General features: G+C 52.9%; 17 protein-coding genes across 17 annotated transcripts; 9 read left to right on the plus strand and 8 right to left on the minus strand.

The window, feature by feature from the left end:
* Window positions 1-636: 636 nt before the first annotated feature.
* BZA70DRAFT_278933 (uncharacterized protein) lies at window positions 637-3,352 on the plus strand. Its single transcript, XM_064912683.1, has 4 exons — window positions 637-1,590; window positions 1,655-2,110; window positions 2,163-2,388; window positions 2,443-3,352. The coding sequence occupies exons 1-4, from the start codon at window positions 959-961 to the stop codon at window positions 3,184-3,186; spliced, it is 2,058 nt and encodes a 685-aa protein (XP_064768068.1). The 5' UTR covers window positions 637-958; the 3' UTR covers window positions 3,187-3,352.
* Window positions 3,353-3,675: 323 nt separating this feature from the next.
* Window positions 3,676-4,980, plus strand: BZA70DRAFT_278935 (inosine triphosphate pyrophosphatase-like protein). Its single transcript, XM_064912684.1, has 6 exons — window positions 3,676-3,844; window positions 3,946-4,085; window positions 4,152-4,225; window positions 4,284-4,428; window positions 4,488-4,564; window positions 4,623-4,980. The coding sequence occupies exons 1-6, from the start codon at window positions 3,817-3,819 to the stop codon at window positions 4,714-4,716; spliced, it is 558 nt and encodes a 185-aa protein (XP_064768069.1). The 5' UTR covers window positions 3,676-3,816; the 3' UTR covers window positions 4,717-4,980.
* Window positions 4,809-5,751, minus strand: BZA70DRAFT_278939 (AAA domain-containing protein; the record flags this gene model as incomplete). The annotated part of the gene is made up of 4 exons (XM_064912685.1): window positions 5,635-5,751; window positions 5,426-5,572; window positions 5,201-5,346; window positions 4,809-5,126 (listed from the first exon to the last, which is right to left on the minus strand). Exons 1-4 carry the CDS (start codon window positions 5,671-5,673, stop codon window positions 4,811-4,813), a joined length of 648 nt encoding a protein of 215 aa, XP_064768070.1. The 5' UTR covers window positions 5,674-5,751.
* BZA70DRAFT_169427 (Dal3 protein) lies at window positions 5,597-6,933 on the plus strand. The gene is made up of 4 exons (XM_064909860.1): window positions 5,597-6,460; window positions 6,519-6,590; window positions 6,661-6,695; window positions 6,749-6,933. Exons 1-4 carry the CDS (start codon window positions 6,052-6,054, stop codon window positions 6,884-6,886), a joined length of 654 nt encoding a protein of 217 aa, XP_064768071.1. The 5' UTR covers window positions 5,597-6,051; the 3' UTR covers window positions 6,887-6,933.
* Window positions 6,569-8,413, minus strand: BZA70DRAFT_278947 (uncharacterized protein). Its single transcript, XM_064912686.1, has 4 exons — window positions 8,047-8,413; window positions 7,890-7,990; window positions 7,256-7,835; window positions 6,569-7,198 (listed from the first exon to the last, which is right to left on the minus strand). The coding sequence occupies exons 1-4, from the start codon at window positions 8,141-8,143 to the stop codon at window positions 6,981-6,983; spliced, it is 996 nt and encodes a 331-aa protein (XP_064768072.1). The 5' UTR covers window positions 8,144-8,413; the 3' UTR covers window positions 6,569-6,980.
* A 130-nt stretch (window positions 8,414-8,543) lies between these two features.
* On the minus strand, window positions 8,544-9,779 carry BZA70DRAFT_278948 (uncharacterized protein). The gene is made up of 2 exons (XM_064912687.1): window positions 9,313-9,779; window positions 8,544-9,261 (listed from the first exon to the last, which is right to left on the minus strand). The coding sequence occupies exons 1-2, from the start codon at window positions 9,633-9,635 to the stop codon at window positions 8,586-8,588; spliced, it is 999 nt and encodes a 332-aa protein (XP_064768073.1). The 5' UTR covers window positions 9,636-9,779; the 3' UTR covers window positions 8,544-8,585.
* A 510-nt stretch (window positions 9,780-10,289) lies between these two features.
* Window positions 10,290-10,511, plus strand: BZA70DRAFT_238838 (DNA directed RNA polymerase; the record flags this gene model as incomplete). The annotated part of the gene is made up of 1 exon (XM_064910462.1): window positions 10,290-10,511. The coding sequence occupies one exon, from the start codon at window positions 10,290-10,292 to the stop codon at window positions 10,509-10,511; it is 222 nt and encodes a 73-aa protein (XP_064768074.1).
* A 556-nt stretch (window positions 10,512-11,067) lies between these two features.
* BZA70DRAFT_267583 (uncharacterized protein) lies at window positions 11,068-12,490 on the minus strand (the record flags this gene model as incomplete). The annotated part of the gene is made up of 2 exons (XM_064911114.1): window positions 11,068-12,197; window positions 12,274-12,490. The coding sequence occupies 2 exons, from the start codon at window positions 12,488-12,490 to the stop codon at window positions 11,068-11,070; spliced, it is 1,347 nt and encodes a 448-aa protein (XP_064768075.1).
* A 327-nt stretch (window positions 12,491-12,817) lies between these two features.
* Window positions 12,818-15,382, plus strand: BZA70DRAFT_278951 (uncharacterized protein). The gene is made up of 2 exons (XM_064912688.1): window positions 12,818-12,952; window positions 13,007-15,382. Exons 1-2 carry the CDS (start codon window positions 12,881-12,883, stop codon window positions 15,047-15,049), a joined length of 2,115 nt encoding a protein of 704 aa, XP_064768076.1. The 5' UTR covers window positions 12,818-12,880; the 3' UTR covers window positions 15,050-15,382.
* Window positions 15,383-15,390: 8 nt separating this feature from the next.
* BZA70DRAFT_304729 (uncharacterized protein) lies at window positions 15,391-16,094 on the plus strand (the record flags this gene model as incomplete). Its single annotated transcript, XM_064914779.1, has 3 exons — window positions 15,391-15,422; window positions 15,453-15,748; window positions 15,789-16,094. The coding sequence occupies 3 exons, from the start codon at window positions 15,391-15,393 to the stop codon at window positions 16,079-16,081; spliced, it is 621 nt and encodes a 206-aa protein (XP_064768077.1). The 3' UTR covers window positions 16,082-16,094.
* A 550-nt stretch (window positions 16,095-16,644) lies between these two features.
* BZA70DRAFT_169573 (glycoprotein) lies at window positions 16,645-18,068 on the minus strand. The gene has a single exon (XM_064909862.1). The coding sequence runs from the start codon at window positions 17,813-17,815 to the stop codon at window positions 16,997-16,999; it is 819 nt and encodes a 272-aa protein (XP_064768078.1). The 5' UTR covers window positions 17,816-18,068; the 3' UTR covers window positions 16,645-16,996.
* Window positions 18,069-18,393: 325 nt separating this feature from the next.
* On the plus strand, window positions 18,394-18,905 carry BZA70DRAFT_289687 (mitochondrial MRPL38p; the record flags this gene model as incomplete). The annotated part of the gene is made up of 3 exons (XM_064914136.1): window positions 18,394-18,435; window positions 18,496-18,559; window positions 18,622-18,905. The coding sequence occupies 3 exons, from the start codon at window positions 18,394-18,396 to the stop codon at window positions 18,903-18,905; spliced, it is 390 nt and encodes a 129-aa protein (XP_064768079.1).
* Window positions 18,906-19,071: 166 nt separating this feature from the next.
* Window positions 19,072-19,740, minus strand: BZA70DRAFT_169571 (uncharacterized protein). The gene is made up of 5 exons (XM_064909861.1): window positions 19,675-19,740; window positions 19,491-19,619; window positions 19,387-19,432; window positions 19,247-19,333; window positions 19,072-19,193 (listed from the first exon to the last, which is right to left on the minus strand). Exons 1-5 carry the CDS (start codon window positions 19,701-19,703, stop codon window positions 19,149-19,151), a joined length of 336 nt encoding a protein of 111 aa, XP_064768080.1. The 5' UTR covers window positions 19,704-19,740; the 3' UTR covers window positions 19,072-19,148.
* Window positions 19,741-20,001: 261 nt separating this feature from the next.
* Window positions 20,002-20,626, plus strand: BZA70DRAFT_289689 (ribosomal protein L7/L12, C-terminal/adaptor protein ClpS-like protein; the record flags this gene model as incomplete). Its single annotated transcript, XM_064914137.1, has 3 exons — window positions 20,002-20,060; window positions 20,122-20,257; window positions 20,315-20,626. The coding sequence occupies 3 exons, from the start codon at window positions 20,002-20,004 to the stop codon at window positions 20,624-20,626; spliced, it is 507 nt and encodes a 168-aa protein (XP_064768081.1).
* A 161-nt stretch (window positions 20,627-20,787) lies between these two features.
* Window positions 20,788-22,030, minus strand: BZA70DRAFT_278962 (pyrroline-5-carboxylate reductase). Its single transcript, XM_064912689.1, has 3 exons — window positions 21,462-22,030; window positions 21,111-21,396; window positions 20,788-21,047 (listed from the first exon to the last, which is right to left on the minus strand). Exons 1-3 carry the CDS (start codon window positions 21,900-21,902, stop codon window positions 20,857-20,859), a joined length of 918 nt encoding a protein of 305 aa, XP_064768082.1. The 5' UTR covers window positions 21,903-22,030; the 3' UTR covers window positions 20,788-20,856.
* A 73-nt stretch (window positions 22,031-22,103) lies between these two features.
* Window positions 22,104-23,208, plus strand: BZA70DRAFT_278965 (uncharacterized protein). Its single transcript, XM_064912690.1, has 3 exons — window positions 22,104-22,398; window positions 22,465-22,617; window positions 22,689-23,208. Exons 1-3 carry the CDS (start codon window positions 22,156-22,158, stop codon window positions 23,004-23,006), a joined length of 714 nt encoding a protein of 237 aa, XP_064768083.1. The 5' UTR covers window positions 22,104-22,155; the 3' UTR covers window positions 23,007-23,208.
* On the minus strand, window positions 23,209-24,473 carry BZA70DRAFT_278968 (uncharacterized protein). Its single transcript, XM_064912691.1, has 2 exons — window positions 24,047-24,473; window positions 23,209-23,977 (listed from the first exon to the last, which is right to left on the minus strand). Exons 1-2 carry the CDS (start codon window positions 24,164-24,166, stop codon window positions 23,306-23,308), a joined length of 792 nt encoding a protein of 263 aa, XP_064768084.1. The 5' UTR covers window positions 24,167-24,473; the 3' UTR covers window positions 23,209-23,305.
* Window positions 24,474-24,475: the final 2 nt, after the last annotated feature.

Below are 24,475 nucleotides of genomic sequence, written 5' to 3' on the forward strand. Positions count from 1 at the left end.
TCCTGAATCATCCACCCCGACCTCTGCTCGCTCGCGAAGGACGACCAACCGCGTCTCTGTCCCACCCGTCCGTGTCCCCGACTGGCAGGAACCCGAGCCGACAGCGCCCGCGCCGACTCTGACCGGATTCGCGTTAGGCGTCCTGCCGCCCGCCAACCACGCGGCCAAGGCACGCAAGCGCGTAATCAAGCCTGTCCCCGGCTCGGCGGCTGACTGCGCGGCTGCATATGTTGAGACGACGTCCGCGGGCGCTGGGTCTTTGCGGAAACGGAAAAAGGCGCAATCGTCGCTCGCGGAAGACTCGTCTACGCCTTCGTCGAGCAAGTCGCCGCCGCTGGCTGACGGATCGACCGACAACGACACCATCGTCGTGTCATCCGCGAAAAAGACTAGCAAGGCCAAATCAAAGTCATCACGCAGCAAAAGTATAGAAGGTACTGACTCTGACGCGCTGCACGACGGCGACGCGTCTGAAGGGCCGAATGATTACGAGAATGGGGGTTCGTCCGCCAGATCGAGAAAGACCCGTGCGAGCAGATTATCAAACACTGGTCGTCTCAATGGAACCCCGGTTGCGCACTTATCAATATCACCGCCGCTAGATACCGCAACAAGTGAAACAGACGAGCCCGCCGAAGACGAGGAGGAGGAAGAAGAAGAAGTTATCATCACCGACTCTGAATCGAGTCCGCCACCAACCTCCAGCGGCACCACCACCACCAAGATTCTGATTTCCAGAAACAAAAACGCGCAACCGCTCTACGGCGCCGTCAAATCCGCGAGCGTCGACGCTAATAACGAGACTAAGATCAAGCTGAAATTTCAAAAAACCTTTGACGACTACTTTGTCAAGAAAAGCACCGAGCGCGAACGACCTGCAAAGACAAAGCAGAGCAGTGTCCGTCTTATCACTTCCTCCTCCTCTTCCTCGCCAGCGCTCGCGATCAAGCCTACAAAGATGGCGCTGCCACCACTCCGATTCAAGACAGCGACTCCGGAGGTGCATTATCTCGATGTTTCGAAAAATACAGCGGCGAGAAGGAGGCGGTTGACGAAGAAACCGCCAAGGGCGCAGGGATACCAGTTGACTATGCCGCTCACGCCCGATAACTTTAGCAACAGCCACCGAGGACGCGTGCCGATTACGGAGGGGTTGACTGGAGAAGCTGCTGCGAGACAAGCTCAGAGTGAAGAAGTTGAAGTTGTATTAACGCCGTCGGCTGCTACTCCTCCACCTCCCGAATCTCCGTCTATCACCCCCGGCCGTACACGAGAGAAGGCCAGCGCTCGGGAGGCGGCTCGAGAGTCGGGCGCTTCTGATACTACCGCTCAGACCGAAGAAGAGGTCAAGGAAGCCACGACCAGTAAACCCGCTGAACGGCGGGCAAGCCGATTATCGGCCGCACATACAGTTGATGATACCACAGACGATCCACCTGCTTCAGAAACCCCCGTTCTTGCATCGCAGTCATCTAATAACGCAAATGCCGATACCGAAGTGACGGGCACTCGAAGGAAACGGTCAGAGATGGAGCACACGCCACAGCCTGAAGAGCAGTCTATCAGGCGGCAGAAGCGCGTCAAGGTTTCGTAAGTACCTTTAACTGTTGGATTTGATTCTATTCCGACGCTAACAATGATATTCTTACTGCAGACCAATAAAGAAACGCTACGGCCAGCGCGAAAACGCATTCGGCTTCGGCCCAGCAGCGCCCCTACCGAGCACCCGCGCGTCAGCCAACTCGGCGGTCGACGACCCCGACGATCCCACAAAGTTCAACGACGATTTCTGCTCTGCCTGCGGCGGTATCGGCCGCTTTCTGTGCTGCGAAGGGTGTCCGAAATCGTTTCATTTCACGTGCACGGATCCGCCGTACGACGAGTCTAATCTACCCGAGGGCTCGTGGTTTTGCAAAAGCTGTCATGCGAAGCGGCATCCGCCGCCGATCATGCCGCGGGGTCTGTTTGCGGAACTTATAGAGCAGATCGAGACGCGGAATCCGGCGTGCTTTGTGTTGCCGAAGGAGATTAGGGAGCGGTATGAAGGAGTGACGTCGACCGAGTTTGGGGAATATCAGGACGTGCAGGATACGAAGGCTAAGCGACCGAGGTATGCATACTTTCTTCACAAATTTGTGAGCATTCTGACTAACACGATACAGAAACGGGTTCATTGAAGAGCCGGATCCGTTTAGATTGACGGATAAGAACGGGAAAGCGATCCTGTGCTTCAAATGTGGTCTTTCGGCACTACACGACCGGAAGATGATTAGCTGCGACTACTGTCCTCTTCATTGGCATCTCGACTGTCTAGATCCGCCTATGAGCTCGATCCCGACGATTTCGCAACGGAAATGGCGGTGTCCTAATCATGTCAATCGAGAGCTGGTGAGTTTTGACGAGTGTTATTTGAGGTAGCTGTTGTTAACAGGAGTTGTATAGATCAAGTGTCGCCGCCTGCGAAATGCAAAGCTGGTTAGCGTCAGTCTTCGTCGCGGGTTCATCAACAACGGCGACATCGAAGTCGAGAACGAATCCTCCGACGACGACGGCAACGCAGCGGGCAACGAAGTACTAGTCAAACCCTCGCGACTGCATTTCTTTGACAACTGGTCCGAAGACCCGTTCAACAAGACCTCGGCCTTCGACCGCCGCAAGATCGCGACCTACACGATCAAAGACGAGGAGCAGAACGTGGTGTATCGAGTGTCCGAGCGGGGTCTCGTGCTTGATTTCCTCGATAAAGTGAATCTGCTTCCGCACACGCGCAAACGCGCGCCACGACCGGTCCCGCTCTCGGAGCTCGATCGGCTTGTGGTGCTGCCGTATCAGGAGCGGGAGTTTGTGCGGAACCTGGCGTATTTCAATCAGCAGTTCACGCCGGAGGCGGTCACGCGGCAGAGTATGTCGTCGCTGCTTGACGCCGCGCTCGCGCTCGACGACACTGTGTCTCTAGCATCGAGCAACGCGAGCGACGACGAGGAGGGTCCTGTGAGCACTACTGCCCTGGAGACTACATCGCGGTCGAGCTCGACAGAGCATGAAGAGTCGTTGAGTGCAAATACGGCGGCGACGGAGCAGGTCGAGACGGAGGAGGTGATGGAGGATAAGGAGACGTTGCTGGCGATCCAGAGGTTGATGAGAGTTAAGGGCAAAGACGCATTGATGAAGTTCTTACTTGGCTAGTTTTCTTTTTTTCATTCCAATCTTATATATATTTTTATGTCCATACGAGGAATTTGTATGCTGTACTTTTTCCATGTTTCTACACTTGCCTTCGCCTCATGTATCATCTATGATGTATCCCCCTTCCCTTCCCGACCATTTCCAGCCTCTCATTTTTTTTTTTTTTAATGTTGCGGTTTCCTTTTGCTGTCGCTGTCGCTGTTCAATTCGCTCGGACGTATGGTGCAGGGAGTAGTTTAGCAAAGGTAATTCGAATATTTTAAAAAGGGCGTTGCCGTATTTGGAAATTAGTAGACTTGCGTAGTATTTACGGTTATTTATTAGCTTGGTTATAAATAATGCGAATAAGTGATAAAACCAGAATCATCCGAAGAAATACAACAAAAGTAGAAAGCAACTGACAACTTTTCAAATAAAAGTAAAGCAATTTTAAGCTCAAAGACGGTCGAAGCGTCGATGTCTGACCGCAGGCAGGCGCGTTAAACTGTCGTTCTTATCTCTGCCTTTGATATCTTCACTGCTTGCTAATCATCGTCAGTCACGGTTGACTAGATATAGAATTACTCATTTACTGTGTTCACAATTCGTGGGGTTAATTTACTTATTTGTCGGAATTCTCGGGTTTTGAAAATGGCTCCTACTATTACTTTTGTCACCGGTATGCTATCTCTATTACTTCCTCTCTATTCCCCCCTCCCTCTCTCTCGACACCCTCAATCCCGCACAAACAATGACTAACACCACCCCTCTTTTCCCAAGGCAACGCCAACAAACTGAAAGAAGTGCAGGCAATAATGTCAGACAGCGTGCCGTTGACGAACAAATCGCTTGATCTTGACGAGCTGCAGGGCACGATTCTCGAGGTCGCGGAGAAGAAGTGTAAGGAGGCTGCTTCTATTGTGAGTTTTTTGTTTTGATATTGTGTTTGAATGGGTAGAGTGGGCGACTGATTGACTTGGTGGTAGGTCGAAGGTCCCGTCCTGGTCGAAGATACCGCGCTCTCATTCACCGCCTACGGCGGTCTCCCCGGTCCTTACATGTACGTCCCCCAACCCCCCCACCCCATCCTCCTTAAATTCTCTTCTAACTTCTTCCAGCAAATGGTTCATGGAGAAAGTAGGTCACGAAGGCATCAACAACATGCTCGCGGCGTACGACGACAAGTCCGCGCAGGCCATCTGTACGTTCGCGTTCACCGAGGGGCCGGGGCAGGAAGTTAAGATTTTCCAGGGCGTTCAGGATGTACGTTACTTCTTGTTTTGTGAGAGAGAGAGGGAGAGAGGGCTGATTTGGTTGTGTAGGGAACTATCGTGCCGGCGCGAGGACCGGTCGGGTTTGGCTGGGATCCATGCTTTCTACCAAACGGATACGACCAGACGTAAGTCTTATCTTCCCCCCATCCATCTCTTAATCTTCAATACTGACCTTCAATTCAGATACGCTGAAATGCCAAAGGCTTTGAAAAACACGATTAGCCATCGTTTCAAGGCTTTGATGCTGCTCAAGGAGTTTCTCTTGGCTAGAGAGTAGGTTGGTGTAGAATATAGACTGGTTTTTGTGGGAGGGGATTGTAGATAGGTTTATAGAAATGGTTGTATATTCTTAATTAGTTCGATGGTTGACTCTATTCGTCGTCTTCCTCGTCTTCTTCGTCGTCTTCTTCCTCCTCACTCCCCTCACTCTCACTCTCACTCCCACTCCCACTCCCACTCTCACTCTCACTCTCACTCTCCTCACTCCCCCCATCCTCCCGAGTATTATCAATCACCCACTGCTTCGCCCACTCGACAATCCGCGCGCTATTCGCCACCACATTCTCCACACTATTACTCTGCAGCTCAATCACAATCTCGGGCGCATACGCCTCGCGCGCGTCAGTCAGGATGACTTCCATGATTTCCGAGTCCATGTTGTCGTCGAATTTGGTGCCGGTGTAGCCACTTTTTAATTTCATGTCAGTTTTGTTTCTCGTGAGTGAGGAGATGGTAGATAGAGAGAGAGAGGGGGGACGTACCGCTCTTTTAAGCGATCGTAAAGACGGGTCGTGTCTGTTCGCATGACGACGACGAGGTCAATCAGACTCTCGGGGAAAATGTCGCAGACGTGCCAATCGATTATCCGACCTCCTTTTTTCAAATCAGGTCTGATCAACTCCACAAGCTGCCCTCATTCACATTAGCTCTGATCCCAACCACCTATCAACAGACACAAACACAAAAAGAGAAAGAGAGAGAGAGACCTTATCCTCATTAGCTATAACGCTATTCCGCTCCTCATCGCGTCCGTCTTGTAGTTTGTTGTCGGTGATGAACTGGTTTATCGAGAGGTAGGTGTACTCTGGAAGCAACTCTGCCAGACGCTTGCAGTGCGTGGATTTGCCGGTTCCCTAGGTCAAGAAATTCGTTAGTCCGTGTGCAGTAAAAAAGGAGAAAGAAGAGGGGAGGGTACCGGTGTGCCTGTGACTATGATATTTGGTAAACTGCGCATGGTGCTGTGGATGGAGGAGGAGAAGAGGATGAAAGGGAAGTCGAGATAAATTTTACGGGTTTGGGAGTTTTATCAGTTCAGCAGGTCTTGTTTCCTCGCCATTTTCTTGTTTCTGTGTTTACTGTGTGTATTTACAGATACTCTCTTTCTTTTACACATCTTCCTCCTCTTCTTCTATTCTATCCTATTCTATTCTACTCTGCTCAATATCTAGTTCAATCAACAGCACTCACAACAACTTCATCTTCAAAATATACACGACCCCTGCGGCTCAGTACGTTGGTTTAGGGCTCGAACTGCACCTCCTCGAAACGGACATCTCCGGTCTTCCTCCTCCTCTTCCCTCTTCCTATCTGCACAATAAGAAATAGAGAAGAAATGCCGATAGCGACATACAACCTCCCTCGCGCACTAGACCCCGTGCCCGCCACGCCCCTAACACCCACCTCCTTCGCCCCCTTCGGCGCGGTCGTGTCCTCCGCGCAGCAACTCCAGACCATGACGCAGATTCCCGCAAACTACGGCACCGCAATCAAGCTCGCGAAAGTAACCCCCGTGACCAACAACTTTGCGCGCGCGCCTAGTAAAAAAACAGCGACGACGAATGTTAATCTGTTTAGGAGTTCGGTGCCGGTGAAGTTGATTGAGCGCACGGCGGCGGAGGAGGGCGTGTATCTTACTGGTGTGCTGGAGCGGCATCCGTTTTCGACGCAGACGTTTTTGCCGATGGGCGTGGATGCGCGGGATGTTGCGTATCTCGTCATTGTCGCGGAGACAAAGGCGGAGGGTGTGTATTGTGCTTTATTGGTTGGAGACGAGGGCGTGGGCTGAGATGTGGTTTATAGATGGATTACCTGATTTATCGACGCTGAAAGCATTCGTTGCGATGGGCAATCAAGCTGTTACTTATGGCCCAGGTACGTCCCTCTCTCTATCTTCTCTCTATTTTCTCTTTATCTACAGCAGACTCACTCACACCAACCACAGGAACATGGCACGCCCCCATGGTCGCTCTCAAAGAGGTATCCACCACACTCTCCTGCACCCCATCTCTACGCAAGCTAACACAAACCAGGTGATCGACTTTGCGGTCCTGATGCACGAAAACGGCGTCCCGGACGAAGACTGCCAGGAAGTCTACATCAACCCGCGGGTGCCGATCAAGTTCAGTATACGCACCGCCGCGGTCTCCGGTATCTCTGCAAAGTTGTAAATAAGCTGTGGCATAGCCGAATCTATAATAAATTATTTTACTGTTGTAAACTAATGCACTCAAATAATCAAAACAAAGAAGAAGAGAAATAAGACTACAAAGACTTGCTCTTGGGCACGTCCACCAAATCGTAAAAGATCTGATCCAACCGGCTCACCGTCTTCTTCTTATGAACCTGCGCCACCGGGGCAACGGGCTCGACAGCCGGAGCAGCTTCGGCTTCAGCCGGGGGAGGGGGGGTTGATTTGGGCTTGGGGGAGGAGACGACGATTTCGATTACCTCTGGTGACCGGAGGACTTTCTTGACGACGGCTGTTGATTGCATGTTAGTAGAGCGTAGAGAAGAGAGATAACAACGACTTGACTTACGTCGGGGAGGATTAAACGTCAACAACTCATAAAAGTTCTCAACAACCTTCGGCTTCTCAACCTTCTTCTCCACCTTCTCCTCCTTCTCCACCTTCTTCTTCTCCGCAATCTTAATGTTCGACAAATCAAGATGCTCGCGCTCCTTAATCACCTTATTAAGCTTATCGATGCTGCCCGCAGAGATACTGCCCAGATATGCCAGCACGTCGCCCTTGAGTATTCTCCCCTTCGGTCCGCTCGCGGGAATCTTCTCCAGCGCGTCCGCGACCGAGATATGGCTCGCTTCGAGCAAGCCCAGAACAGACGGAAACAGCACCTGCGCGGGATCTGCTTTCTTCGCGCCAGCAGCAGAGGTCGAGCCGCCGGTGCTCTTCTTGGGCTGCGCGGGGGGAGATGGAGGAGGGGGAGGGGGAGTAGGTTCTTTCTTTGCGGGAGCGGGAGCGGGAGCGGGTGCCGCCGGGGCTGCTGCTGCGCTCATGTCGACCGGAGCCGGGATCTCGAGGGACGAGATGTCGTCTTCGGGTTCGGCGATGACGCCGATCGAGGTGCCGACCTTGATTTCTTTGTCGCCGTCTTGTTTCTTTACTATTGTCAGTAGAGGAAAGGAGAGAGAGAGAGGGGGGAGGGTGCGTACATAGATCTTGACTAGGATTCCATCATCTTGAGCCTCGACAGCCATCTGCGCTTTATCCGTCTCGATCTCCAAAATCACGTCGCCAGCACTAAACGAGTCGCCTACACACTACATCAGCAAAAGAGCAATCGTCAGGAATAATAAGAAGAATACACACCCTCTTTCAACTTCCAGGACGAAATCCCGCCCTCGGTCATAGTCGGCGACAACGCCGGCATTCCCAAATTCGACGCCGCGCTATTCAGCGCAGTCATTCTAAAATCTATCAAACGCACTCAGTTAACATCAACTTGTACATATAATCGCAACATGAATGAGGAGACTGATGCATACGTCGGCAACAGGTTGTCGACCGGCCGGCAAGCGCGGTTCTGCGCACACTCGACACGGCCAAATTTCTCAGCATAGACATCAGCAGAGGTACTCTGTAGAATAGAAAGCAGTTTGTGTTTGCAATTGACCAGCAATTGTGCAGTTGATACAAGAAGAGAAGGGAAAGAGGAAAGAGAAGATGGCGGTGGGATGAAAATCGGGATGCTGCTCGTTTCCCGGTTGCAACCGGTGCTTCGTTCGCCCACCCCCACTCGCCCAGCGGCTACTTGCCGGTTTCAAACCGTGAACCGGTTCACTTAGGCACTCTTCTAGTAGTTCTTCTACTTTTATGACTTTATTGAGACTATATACACTATTTACATCCTACTTCTTACTCTTACTTTTACCCCCAGAAGCATCGACAATGACCTTCTTGTAGCCCTTCAGCAACCTAATGGTCTTCGGCGTCGTGAACTCCTCCTCCTTCTTATCCCCCTCCAGCAACTCCTCCGGCAACGGCTTCCCCTCCGCAATCAACTTCTTGCGCTGCTCCTTCTCAAACCTGCGTCGTCGTCGCTCCATCAGAATAATATCGTCGCCGCTGAGCCCCTTCTCTGCTTCCTCGACACTCTCCTTACCAAACAGCACGTCCCACACGCGACCGTCGCCCCAGAACCAGCCCTGGCGGTCGACGATCCAGGGAATCCGTTTTCCCTTCTCAAACAAGAAGACCATAAACTGCGACCGACTCGCGGTGCCGTAGAGACCATCTCCAGTCCAGACCTTCGTCCTTCCTGCGTTACGACCGCGGTCGATTTCCGATAGCGGGAGCGTGATGACCGGCGACGGCCGGCGGGGAAGGAGCGGGTGCACGACGAACCGGACGTGGGCTTCGAGGTCTTTGGTCGCGGGGTAGTAGTACATTCTGCGGACCAGGCGGGTCGGGAACATGAAGAAGATGACGGCGGTGACGGCGGGGAGGGCGAAGATTGCGAGACTGACGAGCGAGCGGAGGCCGAGCCAGACCGCGTTGTGGACGGGGGGGAGGTCGTCGTAGTTGCTGTTCTTGTTAGCTTGTAGTAAATACAAAGTAAATAGATATGAGACTCACTTGATGAAGATGCTAATGCTCTCCTCCATAGCCCACTCCACAAAAATCAACCCATAAACCGCAAAGACAAAAGCAAGCGAATACAGCGCGACGAAATACAACCGATGAGGCTCCGCCTGATACAGCAGCACCTCCGGCTCCGGCGACCGCTCCAGCAGCGTCATTAGCTCCCTGAACGACAACTTCTTCGACACCCGCGGCGTGCGAATCAGATGCAGCTGCAGCGTCGGATACGACTCGCGCGACAGCGGCCATTTGGGAACAACCCGGTCAGTTACCGCGTCTACGCCTTCCTCGACGATTTCGTCGCGGTCGGGCGTCATTCGGAGTCTGTTTTCGCGGGGGATCGGCGCGGGCGGGTTTGCGCGGGAGGCGATGTAGGCGGCGTCAGTGGTGGGTGTTGGCTTTGGTAGAGAGGAGGAGGGAGGAGGAGGAGGAGGAGGAGGAGGAGGAGGAGGAGGAGGAGGTCGGATCTTGTTTGTCTTCTCGTTCTTTTTGCTGATCTCCTTCTTGCTCTCCTTCTTGTTCTCCTTCTTGTTGCTCGTCGACGACGAATACGCACGCGTCCATTGCAGCAACGAAAACACACTCCGCTGCTGCTGCAAACAAGAACCTGCTCTCGCCCTGCCACTCCAACCCACCTCGTTCCCGACCACGACCGCGGCTCTTCTTCTAACAACACCGCCACAGAGCGCAATCGTCGATACTCGCATACACAACGCCATCTGCAGCACTCTTCAGCAGTCGTCAGTAGAGTATTATCCACAATTGCTCAAGATTGTGGCTCGATAATTCATTTTGGCGCAGGTGCTTCGAAGTTTGATTCTTCAAAGAACGAGGGTTTGGGCTTTAAACTTTTTCTCTTTTTTCTTGTTTCCACTTTGATCTTGTTCGTCATCCTCTGATCTGCTATTCTCACCAACAACAAGAACAGCAGCTACAAGAAGAACAGCATCAGAAGAAGAACAGAAGAAGACATGAACCGCGAATCCTTCCTCCCCCCATCAACACAAGGCTCCAGCAGCGCCGCCGCCGCCGGCCGCGCGTACCAGCCCACGCAGGCAATCACCTACCTCTGCGCCAACTGCGCTGCGCCAAACACACTCACCCGCAGCGATCCCGTGCGGTGCCGCGAGTGCGGCCATCGTGTGCTGTATAAGCAGCGTACTCGGCGGATGGTGCAGTTTGAGGCGCGGTGAGAGAGAGAGGGAGAGGAGATGATATAGCCGGCTACTCATGAGTGAAGTTACTTATGAGGGACAACATACTCGTGAGAATAGTGACAACAGTCAGGCTAAACAGATTATGACGTTTTATTGTGTATTTACGATATATCTCGGTGTTTATTTCGGTGTATCTCGGTTTCATCAGGTCACAGGTCTTAAAGATCCTCGCCACACTTCACGGTCTACACAAGCAGACCGCTAATACAATACTTTTCTCAATAGAACTCATTAGTAATTAGAGCAGACATAGAATACAGTACAAAAAGAAATCTCATACTAGAACAACAAAAACTAAAACACTAAAACACAGATCAAAACAGATCAAGACAAAGGTCACACGCGCAAACATCACAAACTCCGGCGTTCCAATTCAATATCCATACATATACTTTTTGACCCATACAAACTGACTCCTGGCATCTCTAAAATCACTAGCAAGCCTGCCACAAAACAATAATTCCCACAGTAGCACTCTTCTGCTCATGTCATGATCTCATACTCCTCTGCTCATGTTATGATCTCGAGTGGCTTAATAATAGTAGATAGGGTACCTCCGCTCCGCGCCCTTGGCCTGCTGCGACGTTTGTGAGGGACCCGCCGAGGAGTGCTGCGGAGGAATCTGGCTAGATCCAAAACCCACATTTGCCGGCGACAGAGGATACGACGGTCTGGTCTTGTCGAGGCTTGTGCGGAGCGAAGAAGGAAGCCCGCCCGGCTGCGGCGACGCGTTCTGCACGTACGAAAAGCTGTCGGCTGGGCGCACCATCGGCGCATAGTACGACGACGGCTCAAACGGAAGCACAGACTGCGACTGCAGATAGAGCTGCGCAGAGGCGCTGAGGTCGTGGTGCGAGTCGGACGACGCGCGGCGGACGGCCATCGTGCCGTCGCTCGACCGCTCGATCGCGGCCGGCGGCGCGGGCTCGAAGGTGGTCCGCAGGCCGGTCGCAGGATCGGTCGACGAGAGACGGTGCACAGGGGCGGAGGGCTCGACTGAGCGGGCCTTTCCCGCGCCAGACTTGACGCTCGGTCGGCGGCCGCGGCGCTTGACGCCGGTGAGGGGATCGATATCGGAGTGGCCGCCGTCGAGGAGACGCATGACGTCGATGTCGAGCGAGTCGAGCATGTTTTCGATAGCAGGGATGGTTGCGGCCTCGCGCGCACTGATCAGAGAGTCCTTGGGCGCAGAGGAGCCGGCGACGTGGCCGGCGGTGACTGCGACGGCGAGGGTCATGGCCGCGGGGTCGGCGGCTATGAGCTTTTTCGCAAACTCAGATGCGCCCTCGGGGAGAGAGGCGAGGAGGGAAGCACGCTCAGAGTCGGAGTGCAGGCTATAAGACATTGCGCACTCGCGGAGAAGACGGGAGTAAGCCTCGAGGTGCTGGGGCAGCTTATAGAAGACGGCCTTGCCGTCGGCGTACGAGTTCCAGAGCTTTGCGGTCGCGGGCCAGTCGACGACGCCGCCGGGGGGCATGGTCTTGAGGAGTTTAGCAAAGAGCAGGCGTTCTTCGCGGGAGTAGACGGGGATGACGGCGTAGCGGCACTTTTGGCGCTTTGCGAGGTAGCCGTGCTTGAAGCGGAGGGAGGGGTCGAAGGGGAGGAGGCCTAGTTCCGCGCGGGAGACGTCTGTGATGGCGAGGTTGATTGTGTTTGTGTCGTCTGGATGGTTAGAGAGAGATGATTAGAGAGATGATTAGAAGAAAATAGATAGAGAATATAAGAAGAAGGGGAATACCTCTGTCTCTGGGAATGGCATCAGGGTCGATGCCATCAGAAGCGGGGAAGACCGAGTCGGAGACCATGAAGATGGTGTTGAGGGAGGGTCTGCCGACCTTCGGACCGTTTGGCTTAGGCTTGTTTTTAGTGCCAGGCGGTCTGCCCATGCGCACGCCGTTCTTTGAGAACGTAGGCGGTTTGGGGGGCTTGCTGCGACGGGGGTGGTCGGTGGACATGGTGGTGATGGGGGGTGGAGATGAGGGTGAGGCTCGTGTGGGGAAGTGGGCGGTGGGTTATATGAAAATGTGCGGGCGAGCGAGGAGAGGAAGGAGAAGAGGCATACAGAGTATGAAAGAGGAAGTAGAAGAAGATATAGAAGAATATATAGAAAGAACAAGAGAACAGAACAAACAAAGCAACAGAGATCAGCATCGACAAAGGCCCACAGCTCGCAGCCAACGCGGGGAAACCTGATCGAACGAAGAAACCCTAAAACACTGATGTCACGGAACAAGGCCCGTTGCTGACTCTGCTTCGACTATCTACACTTCGGTCTTCTATATCAATATCTTATCATATCTTATCGTATCATATCGTATCATATCGTATCGTATCGTTTCTGCATCATGCCGGACTCAATCAACGGCGACCTCTACGTCCGCAACCTCGCCGCCTTCGTCCGCACAAACGAGCGTTCTGTATGTCTTCTCTTATTACTTCACCTCCTCTACTCTTCTCACATCGTATACCAGCTCGCCTCCAAACACCGCCCCGGGAAGCGCAACCTAGACGCCTCCGTCTTCTCCTCCCCCCTCAACTCCCTCAACATCCCCATCACCCGCTCCCGCGCCGCCCGCCTCTCCCTCACCCCCCACCACCTCTTCTACCTCCTCCACCGCTTCAAAGACCTCGGCCTCCCCGTCGGCCCCCTCACCGTCCGCCTCGAGTTCGTCGACCAGTCCTCCTCCCCCTCAAACTACATCTCCTTCCTCGACGACTCCCTCCACCACAAACGCTCCTTTTCCACCGACCAAACCTCCATCCAGTCCTCCTCCTCAGTCTTCTCCTCCATCTCCGGCGTCTCCGCCATCTTCTCAAACCTCTCCATCAACAGCAAAGAGAAAGCCAGAGCTTCCCTCGAACATGACCTGAAATACCTCTACTCCTCCTTCACCGTCCTCCCCTCCCTCCGCCTCGCCCCCGACCGCAAAGCAAAAACAATCGACGGCTTCGAAGAATTCCCCTTCGACCGCGCCGTCCCCCTCATCGCATTCAAAAACCTCTCCTCCCTCGAACTCATCGACGTCGACGTCCGCGCCTTCTACGGCTGGGACGCCGTCTCCGAACGCCTCAAGTCCCTCTCCGTCAAGCACAGCCAGATCGACGACCCCGTCGACCTCATCGTCGGCCTCGTCCTCGACGACATCAACCAGCGCCGCAAGCGCTCCCTCGATGATATCCCCGCCTACACCACCGTCGACGCCGACGAAGGCCCCGAAAACCTCCTTCTCGCCCGTGTTGTCTCTTCAGAAATAGGTAGTAGCGGTCGACGTCGCTCCCTCTCTCAATCCCGCAGCCGACGACCGAACCTCACCGATGACCTGCAACAGCGCTCGCGATCACAGTCCACCCCCCGCAGCGCCCGCCGTCTTCGCTCAGACTCGATCTCCTCTGTCGCGTCCTCCCTACGCTCCCCATCACCTCCAACCGAACTAGGCCCGCTCAACTGGCACCGCCTCCGCATCCTCTCCCTCGCCGACAACGGCATCTCCTGCATCACAAACGAGGCCATGATGCCGCTCACCGACTCCCTTCTGTCGCTCGACCTCTCCTCGAACTTCCTCGTCGCCATCCCCGCCGCTCTATCCTACCTCACCTCGCTCACCTCGCTCAACATAAGCTACAACCTCATCTCCTCCCTGCACTCCCTCGCGCACCACCCTCTCCCGGCAATCACCGTCCTCAACCTGCGCGGAAACAACATCGTCTCCCTCGCAGGCCTCGACCGCATCCTCTCCCTCGAACGCCTCGACCTGCGCGACAACAAACTGACCGACCCCACCGAACTCGCGCGGCTCACGGGCGCGCCGAATCTCTCAGAGATATGGGTGCTGGGTAACCCGTTTGTCAAATCACACCACTCCTCATACCGCGTCACTATCTTTAACCTCTTTCGACAGACGCCGGGGTATACGGACGACATTCTGCTTGACGGAAGTTTGCCGGGGTTGCTTGAGCAGCGCACGTTGGCCGAGCGCGCGGAGGAAGCTGTTCCGTCGCCGGTCGCCACACGGCACGGTAGCAATGTTATTTTCGACGAGCAGCCTCAGCAGCCTGTTAAAAAAGAAGACAGCGGGGATTTGCTGCCAAAGTTCAGTTTCAACTTTTTCAGGTCCTCGCCGCCGCCGCCGCCTGCAGCACCAGCAGCAGCAGCAGCAGAGAAAGTGAAAGATGACCGCGACGAAATGCCACCTCCTCTCACCGCCCCGCGCCCGATCCGCACCCACCCCGCGATGCGGATCGCCAACTCGACCACCCCGACCGACAAAAAACCTCGCAAAAAAGCCGGTCGAAAGAGACTAGTGGACCTCGACCCCGAGATGAGCGGCGACGACCAGCTGAGCACAAACACGGCCGCGAGCTCGGTGAAGTCGCTGGGCAGGAGCGTGTCGCCGCCGTTTGCGATGACCGAGTCGGAGTGGACTAGTAAAGGCGAAGAGTACCGGAAGCGGATTGAGGCGCTGCGGAATGATTTTGGGAGCGGGTGGTTGAGTGTGTTGAGCGAGGAGCTGTGATGATGATGATTATGTTATGCATTGGTGTTGTCTTTTGTCTTTTGTTTTTGGTGTTTTGCATTCTGTTTATCTTCTAATGACCTTTTTCTATTTTAATATTGCATTGTGACGAATTCTTTTCTTTTATCTCTATCTTATCAGATTGATGACTTTAATCTTTATTTTCTACTTTATTTCTAGACTTGTTTTCTTACTAGTTTTGATCTTGGGGGTAATATCTAAAAGTTTGGTTTACTTGTGTGCTTGATTCAAGCTTAATTATATATAATACTATTGTTACTGCACTAAACTACAGTTTACTATAGTATTATGAGCAACAAACTAATTACTATAGAATCCACATGTCGAAATTAGGAAAGTGTCGTCATATTACGTAACAAATTACTTATCTCACTTCACCAAGCCGCTGCATCTCATCTCCACGCCCCGTCAATCCGCCCATCAAGACCACCAAAGAGCCAATTATCGCGGCCTCGATCTGGTCCGAGAGTACACGTACACGTACACGCACACGCACATGTGCTAGTCAAGGCAAGATGTTCAGGATCCAGACGCTGAACGGGGTGACGATCAACGAGTCCGAGAACGCAAACATCTCGCTGCCGCAGCGGCGCGGGTCTGCGTTTGAAGCGGCCGAGCGGGATCGGATTATGGCGCGGGAGCGGATGAGGCGGTTGAGGCAGAAGAGGAAGGAGGAGGGTATGTGTGCTGTTTATAGATTGAGTGAAGGGGAGGGAAGGGAATGCTAACAGGAGTTATGAAGCACTACTTCTCTCATCGCTGAAAAAGATATCTCCAACAAACGCCGCGCTCCTGACCGCGACCCCAAAACGCACACCCTCGGCGCGAAGCGGTGGCAAGACGACCTCGACGTGGAAGACGTATTTCACAGCAGACGAAGTGGCCAAGCTGCTCGAGCTGGGCGATAAAGGCTGGGAGTGGGGACGCATCGCGTTGTTGCTCGACGGGCTCAAGTCCGCGGAGGAGGTGAGGAGGAAGTATGAGGAGATTAGGGGGTATAGTCGGATATGAAATAGTGTGGGGGGGGGGGGAATGTGGTTTGAACCTGGGAAGACGGGTGGTTGGGTGGGCAGGTATCTGCGGGCGGATATGTGCTGCTCTAGACTGCAGCTCCCGCGACGCTGGCTCACGATGTGCTTCAAGAGCGCAGAGTACTGCCGATTCTGTGCACTGAAGACATTGTCGCGACACTGTCGCAGCGTCTGAGAAAGTGCTTGCACCATCTGCTTAGAGCACAGTACAGATGGTGCAGCTTGATTCCCAATAGCTCTCGATAGTCTTCATGTGAAGAGCTAAGTGACAGAAAAAAGCACAGTTTGAATGAGGGATTGTCTTTGTCTCTTTGAAAGAGATGGTGGTCGGAAGATCACCATAGTTCAAGGTGATTACTTTGAAGTGGTATTTTAGCAGTCTACACGCGGAAGAACTTGATAGATAGCGAAAAGAGAAAGCAAAAAGAGTCGAGTGGTAGAGAAAAGCACAGTTTGGATGAGAAGATCACAATATCTTTCGAAAGTGATTGGTGGCTGGAAGATCATCATAGTTCAGGTGATTACTTTGGAGTGAAATCTTGGAAGTCTACATGCGAAGAACTTGATAGATAGCGATAAGACTCAAGTGACAGAGAAAAGCACAGTTTGAATGAGACAATCACCATATCTTTTTGAAAGTGATTGGTGGTGGAAGATTACCATAGTTCAATGTGATTTGGAGTACATGGGTTTGGATTATTCTTAAAGCATAGTCTACATGCGGAACTTGATAATAGCAAACGAGTTCAATTGAACGTCGATGAACTTGCAAATAAGTGATGATGAACTATCTATAAACAAAACAGAAAACAAACACGCGAGGTAGATATACAGTTTATAAAATGGAAATACCAAAACAGATCATGAGAGTTGCGTTAATAAAAAAGAAAGAAGACTACTCGACAATCTCCTCGTCCTCTTCATAGTCGTCCCAGCGCTTTTTCAACTTCTTCAACTTCTGATGTGATCCGCCGTTATCAGAAGGACTAGCCGCCGTCGGCGCCTCGTTGACCAAACTGGTGAGCGTGTAATCCCATCCCTGCGTGAGCGTCGTGACCTGCGAAGCCGAGGCCGCGAACGTGGTGAAGGCCGTCCACGAGGTGGCCGAGTACAGCGGTTTCGTACCAGTCGCGGTCACGGTCGAGCCCGGCTGGGTCTGCATGGGCGCGTACTTTGTGAGCCAGGTGGCCTGGTCGATGTAGGGCACGTCGAAGGAGTTTGTGATTGCGGTGCCGGTCGCCGCGCCCGAGGTCGTCGAGCCCTCGACGTAGACGGTGTCGGGCGGGTCGGTGTCGCCGCCGTCGGAGGGCTCGACTGTTCCGGACATGCCGGTCAGTGTGAACCGCGGGGTGTAGCTGATGACGTACCCGGGTCCGCCGTTGACGAGCGAGGTGAGTTGGAAGTAGAAGCTGCCGCTGGCGGCGGCGGACTGGGAGATGGTCGCGGCGTAGCTGTCGTCGAGGGTCGAGAGCGCGACGGAGGCGGCGAGGGAGAGGAAGCAGTTGATGTTGGAGTTGGAGCCGGTGCAGAGCAGGATTGTGACGGAGGTGAGGGTGTCGAGCGCGGGATCGTCGCCGTTGTCTTTCCATTTGATTTCGACGCCGTCGGAGACGTCGAAGCTGTCGCCGGCCTCGGGGGATGTGAATTTCATGGCCGCGAGCGCGTGCACAATGAAAAGTGCGAGGATGAGAAGGGAGGATAGAGGAGAGGCCATGGTGGGTGTAGGGGGGCTGGGAAGGAGGAGGAGGGAGGAGGAGGGAGGTCAGAGGCAGGGGTGAGGCGAAGCACGAAGCAGAGCGGAGCGGAGCAGAGCAGAGGCAGAGACACACTCGCTGGACCGCAGACTATCAGAAGAGCACGACGAGCAACGAGGAAGAGCTGCGAACTCTTGAAGCAGTGCTTAGAGGAGAAGAGATCAAGAAAGCGGGAAAAGTGGTGAAGAGCGGGCAGGGAAGGAGGGCGGCGAGAGATATTTATAGAGTTAAATAGTTTGCTCCGAACAGAATAAGAACGCGCAAGCAGGTTTGAGCCGCGGTTTGTTGTTGATGTGTGCGGAGGGATTACATATACAGAGTAGAAAGAACAACAACAAGCAGATAACATATATCTTTTACATATACAGAAGTAGTCACTGAATACCATGCATTTATCTAAACATCTTCTACATCTGATGGCATCTTCAAGACGTCGTCAGCACAGCGGGTTTGGTGGCTTTGCTGCCGGGTAAACTTCTCAGCTCAGTCCCGAAAACTTCAACGGTTCTCTTTCTACAGACTACTGGATACAGCGACGATGATTTACTTAAAAACAATACTGAACGTCATCGACAACTCGGTGTGTATCTGTTTGCTTGTCCTGTCTTTTTTAGTTGTATGGACTAACAATGTGTCGTAGGGCGCCTCGCTCGTCGAGTGTATCAATGTCTTTGGCAAAGGCAACAAGTCCGCCGGCAGAGTCGGTCAGTATCCATCTTTCCCATGCTCTTCTACATTCACAGCACACTAACAATCCTCTTCACAGGCGACAAAATCGTCGTCGTCGTCCAGCAACTCCGCAGCGCCCGCCTACTCTCCCAGAACGCCGCCAACAGAGTCCAGCGCGGCGACGTCCGTCACGCCGTCATCGTCCGCACAAAGAAAGAGTGGACACGGCCGGACGGGACCGTCGTGCGGTTCGACGACAACGCGTGCGTGCTTGTGAACAATCAGGGCGAGCCGGTCGGGTCCCGCGTCATGGGCGTCGTCGCTCGCGAGTTGCGCGAGAAGTATTCGAAGATTGTCGCGTTGGCGCCGAAGGTTATCTAAGTGCAATTGGTCTAGAAGTAATTCAAGAGCAATTCAAGAGAAGGAGAGAGTCGAGGATGGGCACGTATATAATGGAGTTAAGTTGCTGATTATCTAGTATGTGCACGTTCGATTGTAAATACATATTTCTTTTTATTCTTTATACGATCAAGACATTTGAACAAAAGCAAAACTCCATGTAACGAATAGACCACTAATGTACACTATAACCTCCGTGGTTTTATAAGAGATAATACAAGATCTCTAATGGAAGATCTTGCCGCAATCAACACATACATAGAACAGCACCTGGATATACGTTAGTCAAAAGCACAGTCTGACACAGAAGCACCTGCACTCACCATGTTTGTCTCGGCTTTTCGCTGCTGACTTTGGAAAAACACTGCTTCTTTGTGGTGGCAGCGGGGGCATTCCTTGTTTGATCGGGGCTGTATCTGTGAGTATATAACAAATCAGACAGCACTGAAAACAGTTTACATACCAGAGTAGGATCAGTTCCAACATCAAGCGTCACGCCCGCCGTCTCACTATTTCACCATATTAGCCACAATCATCAGACACACCTCAACTCAACACTACACACACCTGACATCAGCCAAGATCTCGTTCCGGTAGACTCGCGGATCACTCGCGAGCTCTTTGTAAGGGCAGTTACGGCACGAGTACAGAAGCCGCTGGTTCAGCTTGTCTTCCTTGGGATACAACATGTTGTTGCTGGGTGTGTTAGTATATACACCAACTCTCTAAATAAGAAACGCACACAACATACCACTCCATGCAGAATCTAAAGGATGCCATCGTTGATGAATGCCTCGATGACGGATATCAAAAGAACGAGATGGAGGTCAGTCGGATAGAGTTCCAACCTGTGCACGTGATACCACCACAAATGCGGCACAATTGACTACAACACCTTCGCTTTTATGCCACCGCAAACCACACTCAGATTTTCATGGTTTTTCGGGTTTTTCGTCAACCCTTCCGCCCGCTGCCCGACTCCGTCTGCTGTTCACCTGCTTTCGTTGGGATCGTTCTGTGCTCAATTCGTTCTATTTCGTATTCTGGTGTGAAAAGTATTTGTTTAATTCAGTCGAAAATGTCTGCTTCGCTCATCGCTCGGTCGTCGCTCCGGACAGCTGCTCGGGCTGCCGTCAGGTATCTCTACTATTCTTTCTGCAATGATGTCTGCGATTGTCTGCTAACAAACAATTCCCAGACCAATCTCAATGGCGCCTGTCTACATGGCCTCCCGACACAACAGCACATCGGTCGACCCCAAGATCTCGACCATAGTAGACCAAATCTCCGGTCTTACCCTTCTCGAGACCGCCGACCTCGTCTCATTACTCAAGGTACTTCTTCATTCTAACCGTTCTCTTCTTTAATCTCTACTGACTCACCTTTTTCAGACCCGCCTCAACATACAAGACATCGCCATGCCTGCCGCCGCCGCCCCCGCTGCCGCCGCCGCCCCCGCCGTCGAGGAAGCGCCCGAGGTGATTGAGAAGACGATGTTCAACGTCAAGCTCGAGAGCTTCGACGCCGGCGCCAAGCCCAAGATCATCAAGGAGGTCAAGAACTTGCTCGGCCTGAACCTGGTCGAGTCCAAGAAGTTCGTCGAGGCCGCGCCAAAGGTCTTGAAGGAGAACGTCGTCAAGGAGGATGCCGAGAAGCTCAAGTCTACTTTGGAGGCTTTGGGCGCGAAGATTGTGCTTGAGTAGGCTACAAATAGATTTCTCTTTTTGTCCTGTCGTTTCTCTTCACCTTACACTTTCGCTGGCTTATATACACCGTCGGCGAGTCTAGAGTATTTATGTATATATTGAAATTCTTTTAATCAAACTTGTACGATTCTATGCACCTTACACCAGTGAAAAGTAGAAATCTATAATCATATTTAACTAATATACACTCTCCTATAAACCACTTCTTCACACTCCACTCCTTCACCCTACTTCTTCTTACCCAGCGACGACGCAATGTTCGTCGCCTCCTGGATCGAGCGCGCGATCGTGCTGCGGATCTTGCCGTCCTCCATCACGAGCAGACCGCCGATCGTGCACCCGCCGGGGGTCGACACCGAGTTGCGGATCTGCGCGGGATGGTTGCCGTCGAGGACCATGCGCGCGGCTCCCTGCATCGCTGTTGTATGCTGTGTTAGTAGATTGTAATTGTTAAGGTCAGACAGAAACTAGAAGGGCTTACTTTGAGCAGCGAGCTCCTGCGCGACGGCAAACGGAAGGCCCATCATGACACCACCATCCGTCATAGCCTCGAGCATGACGCACGCGAACGCGGGTCCACTACCGCTGAGCGCGGTGCATGCGTCCAGGTGTTTTTCCTCAAGAAACACGGCGCGGCCGATTTGCGAGAAAATCCACTGGATCGTCGGCTTGAGCGAGGGCGAGGGCGTCAGCTTGAGAAGGTCGACTGATGACGACGAGGGAGAGGAGGGGGTCGGGAAGGAGATTACGGTCATTCCTTGCCGGATCTATAGATAGAGATTAGCTATGGGTGTCTGATATTATCCGCGACAGAATAAGAGTGAGGAAGTACCTTGCAAGGAGTGTTTGGCATAGCGCGAACGACAATGGTATCGTTTCCAACAATATCCTGAATCTGCTTAATCGTCGTGCCCGCCAACACACTAATCAGCAGCTTCCCTCTCAACGCCTCCTCCATGCCCTTACTCGACAAGATCTCCTCCGCGAGCTGGGGCTTGCACCCCAGAATCACGACGTCCGACTCCGCGACCGCCTTTGCGTGCGCATGCAGCGCGACCTCGACCTTGCCGCCATACGTCGCGGTAATCCGGTCCGCGGACTCTTGTCGCTTCACGCACGCGATGAACTTCGCGGGCACGGGAACGTCGGCGGCGGTCGAGGCCGCGGAACTGAGCGAGTCGAGCACGCCGCTGAGCACGGCGGAGCCCATTGTTCCGCACGCAAGCATGCAGAGCGTGTAGTTGTTCTTAATTGCGAGTTCCTGGATTGGCATTTTGCGAGCACGTGGTCTATAAGAGGAGGGGAGATGGTGGAAGAGGAGGAGGTGGTGAGTCAGGTTGAGGTTCGAGATTTCGGGAAAAAAATGGATAAGGTTTTCATTTAGCTCTAATTGGTTTGCGGGTGTTTTGTCAATTCAGCTGTGTTTTGAATCTGTTTTGGTATTTATATAAAATATAAAGTAGAATTGACTGTTCTATAGCAGAGTAACTAGTTTTTAGTAGATTTTATGAGGTTGAAGACCATCAATGGCTATCTGCCGTGTTTACATAGACAAACTCTATTCGATCGAAGAACCTCAACGCTGCTCAACCCGCAAAGTGAACTCACCCAGTCCATCGCCATCTTCTCTTTCTTTCTTCTCGATAACAGCCACACATCCTCGCAACACCTCAACAATGCCAATGATGCCCGAGCTCGAAGGCGCGGATCCGGAAATCAAAACATCGCTGCCCGCCGATGTCATCAGCTTGCTGCGATCTACCCGTTTCGTATGACTTCCATGCGCTCTATCTCATACAAAGATATATCCGTCGCTGACTATTTCTACATTCTAGCTCCAACTCGGAACTTCTTACCACGACTATCCTCATGTTAGTCTGATGAACCACACTTACCTGCCCGAGGGATCGGCGCTGCCGTACGATTCGGACGCGCTCATCGTCGTCACTACTGAGCGACAGACAAAGAAGTTCTTCAACATCTCAGCCGTGCGCACTCCACCCCTGATCCCAGCGCCCCTCGCAGGCCTCTACTAACCTCCCCTTCTGTCTGTTTATAGAACCCCCGGGTCTCGATCCTCGTCCACGACTGGGTCGCAAAGCAAACAAACCCCGTCCCTTCGAACGCGGGCCCGAACGGTCTCACGCAGTTCCTGCTCTCGATGAACCAAGCCGAGCTGTCGAGCATATCCGCGACCCTGAACGGCGTCGCGCGGATAGTCACCGACCCCGAGGAGGAGAAATTCTTCAAAGAAAAACATCTCGCTGCGAATCCGACCGACGCGCGCACTTTTATCGATACGGATGATTCGGCGCTGATTGTTATCAAGGTGTCCAGCGCGCGCGTTGTCGATACTGATAATAACCTTGTCAAGTGAGTCTATTTTTCTGTGAGTGTCGTTAAAAACTCTAGCTGATGACTTTTTATCGCAATAGGTGGAAGGAACCGGGCGCTGCTTCTACTCCCGTGTCTTCAGGCCAGCAGAACGGAGCTGCTACTAACGGTACCTCATAAGACTTTTAATCAAAATCTTCTACTGTATCGCAAAATAACGTCAACGATTCTATTTTACAAAGAAGGCATCGAAACGACTGTACAGTAAATGACCCAATCAAACCAATCAAGTAAACACAAAAACACAAGCAAACTCCAATCGCAAAGATATAATCACACTCGCTACCTGTTAATCGTATGCAGATAGGACTCGTCCATTTCCAACTCGTCATCGTCGTCCTCGCCATCGTCGTCATACGAAGGCGCCGGCGGCCGACTAAGCCGACTGCCGACCGAGTCGTCGAAATGCGACGAATTTCGCGGCGGCGCAGAGTATTCTCTAGTCTCGAACGTGTCGTCCATATCGCTGCCGTCGTCCACGTCGTCCGGGAGCATACCCTCTGCCGCCTGCTCTTCCTCGTTCTCGACACTATTCTGCAAGATCCGCAGCTCGTTCATCGTCATCGTCACAAACGGCCTGATCTCGTTCAGCTCCATCGCGCCGATATGATCGAGCTGCATGTACGTGTACTCCAACCCCCGCAAACCCGCGCGCACTTTCGCCTGGCGAATCTCGCGGATGTCGCGCAGCAGGTTGCGGATGACATGCGGCGCGGACGAGAGGTCGTCTGGCGCGGACTCGAGCACGAGCTCGCCGACCTCGATCCACTCCCAGGGCAGCTTGTCCGAGAACCGCGTCATGTTTGAGGCTTCGGCCTCGTAGGCCTTTTTTAGGTTGTCTTCGGACAGCCACGCGGGGGAGACGATGTTGCATCGCGATTGCTTTTTGAGGATTATGGCGACCCAGAGGGGGACTTCGACGCGTCGCATGGGTCTCATTGACGGTAATTTTAGCTGGAGAGAGTTAGCTTCAGCAGTTCTGCAAGTCAAGAGCTCTGAAATACGAAACAAAAGAACACTTACGCCAATCAGATCCACAGAATCAAGCGCCTGTCGCGGTATTATAGTCACTTTTGTATTCTCAGCCAGAAAAGATATCTCAGACGGCAGAAACGTGCCAATCTGCTTCGGCGGGAGCGCCATTATGCAACGACAATTCGCGGTTGTTCTGCTGTGATGGTGAAAAAAGAGGAAAGGGATGAAGCGGGACGCGAAGAGACGCGTCTGAGCGCGAGGCGACGGGGGAGGTTCGCGATGGTGGGTGGACGGAGGGGGTAGGTTTGATGCGACTGCGGGCGAGTCTGATACACAAACGAATTCACTCTTCGGAACCAGAAACAGGCTGTAGATGTTGTTGTAAGAAGAACAACTCTGAGCAGAGCCGGTGGTTGTTTGCAGACAGCCAACAGTGGTAATCTGATCACAACTCCCCCTGAAACTGTAATTGTCTAC

This window comes from Myxozyma melibiosi (assembly GCF_037950935.1).
Source record: "Myxozyma melibiosi strain Phaff 52-87 chromosome Unknown BZA70scaffold_6, whole genome shotgun sequence".
Lineage (NCBI taxonomy): Eukaryota > Fungi > Ascomycota > Lipomycetes > Lipomycetales > Lipomycetaceae > Myxozyma > Myxozyma melibiosi.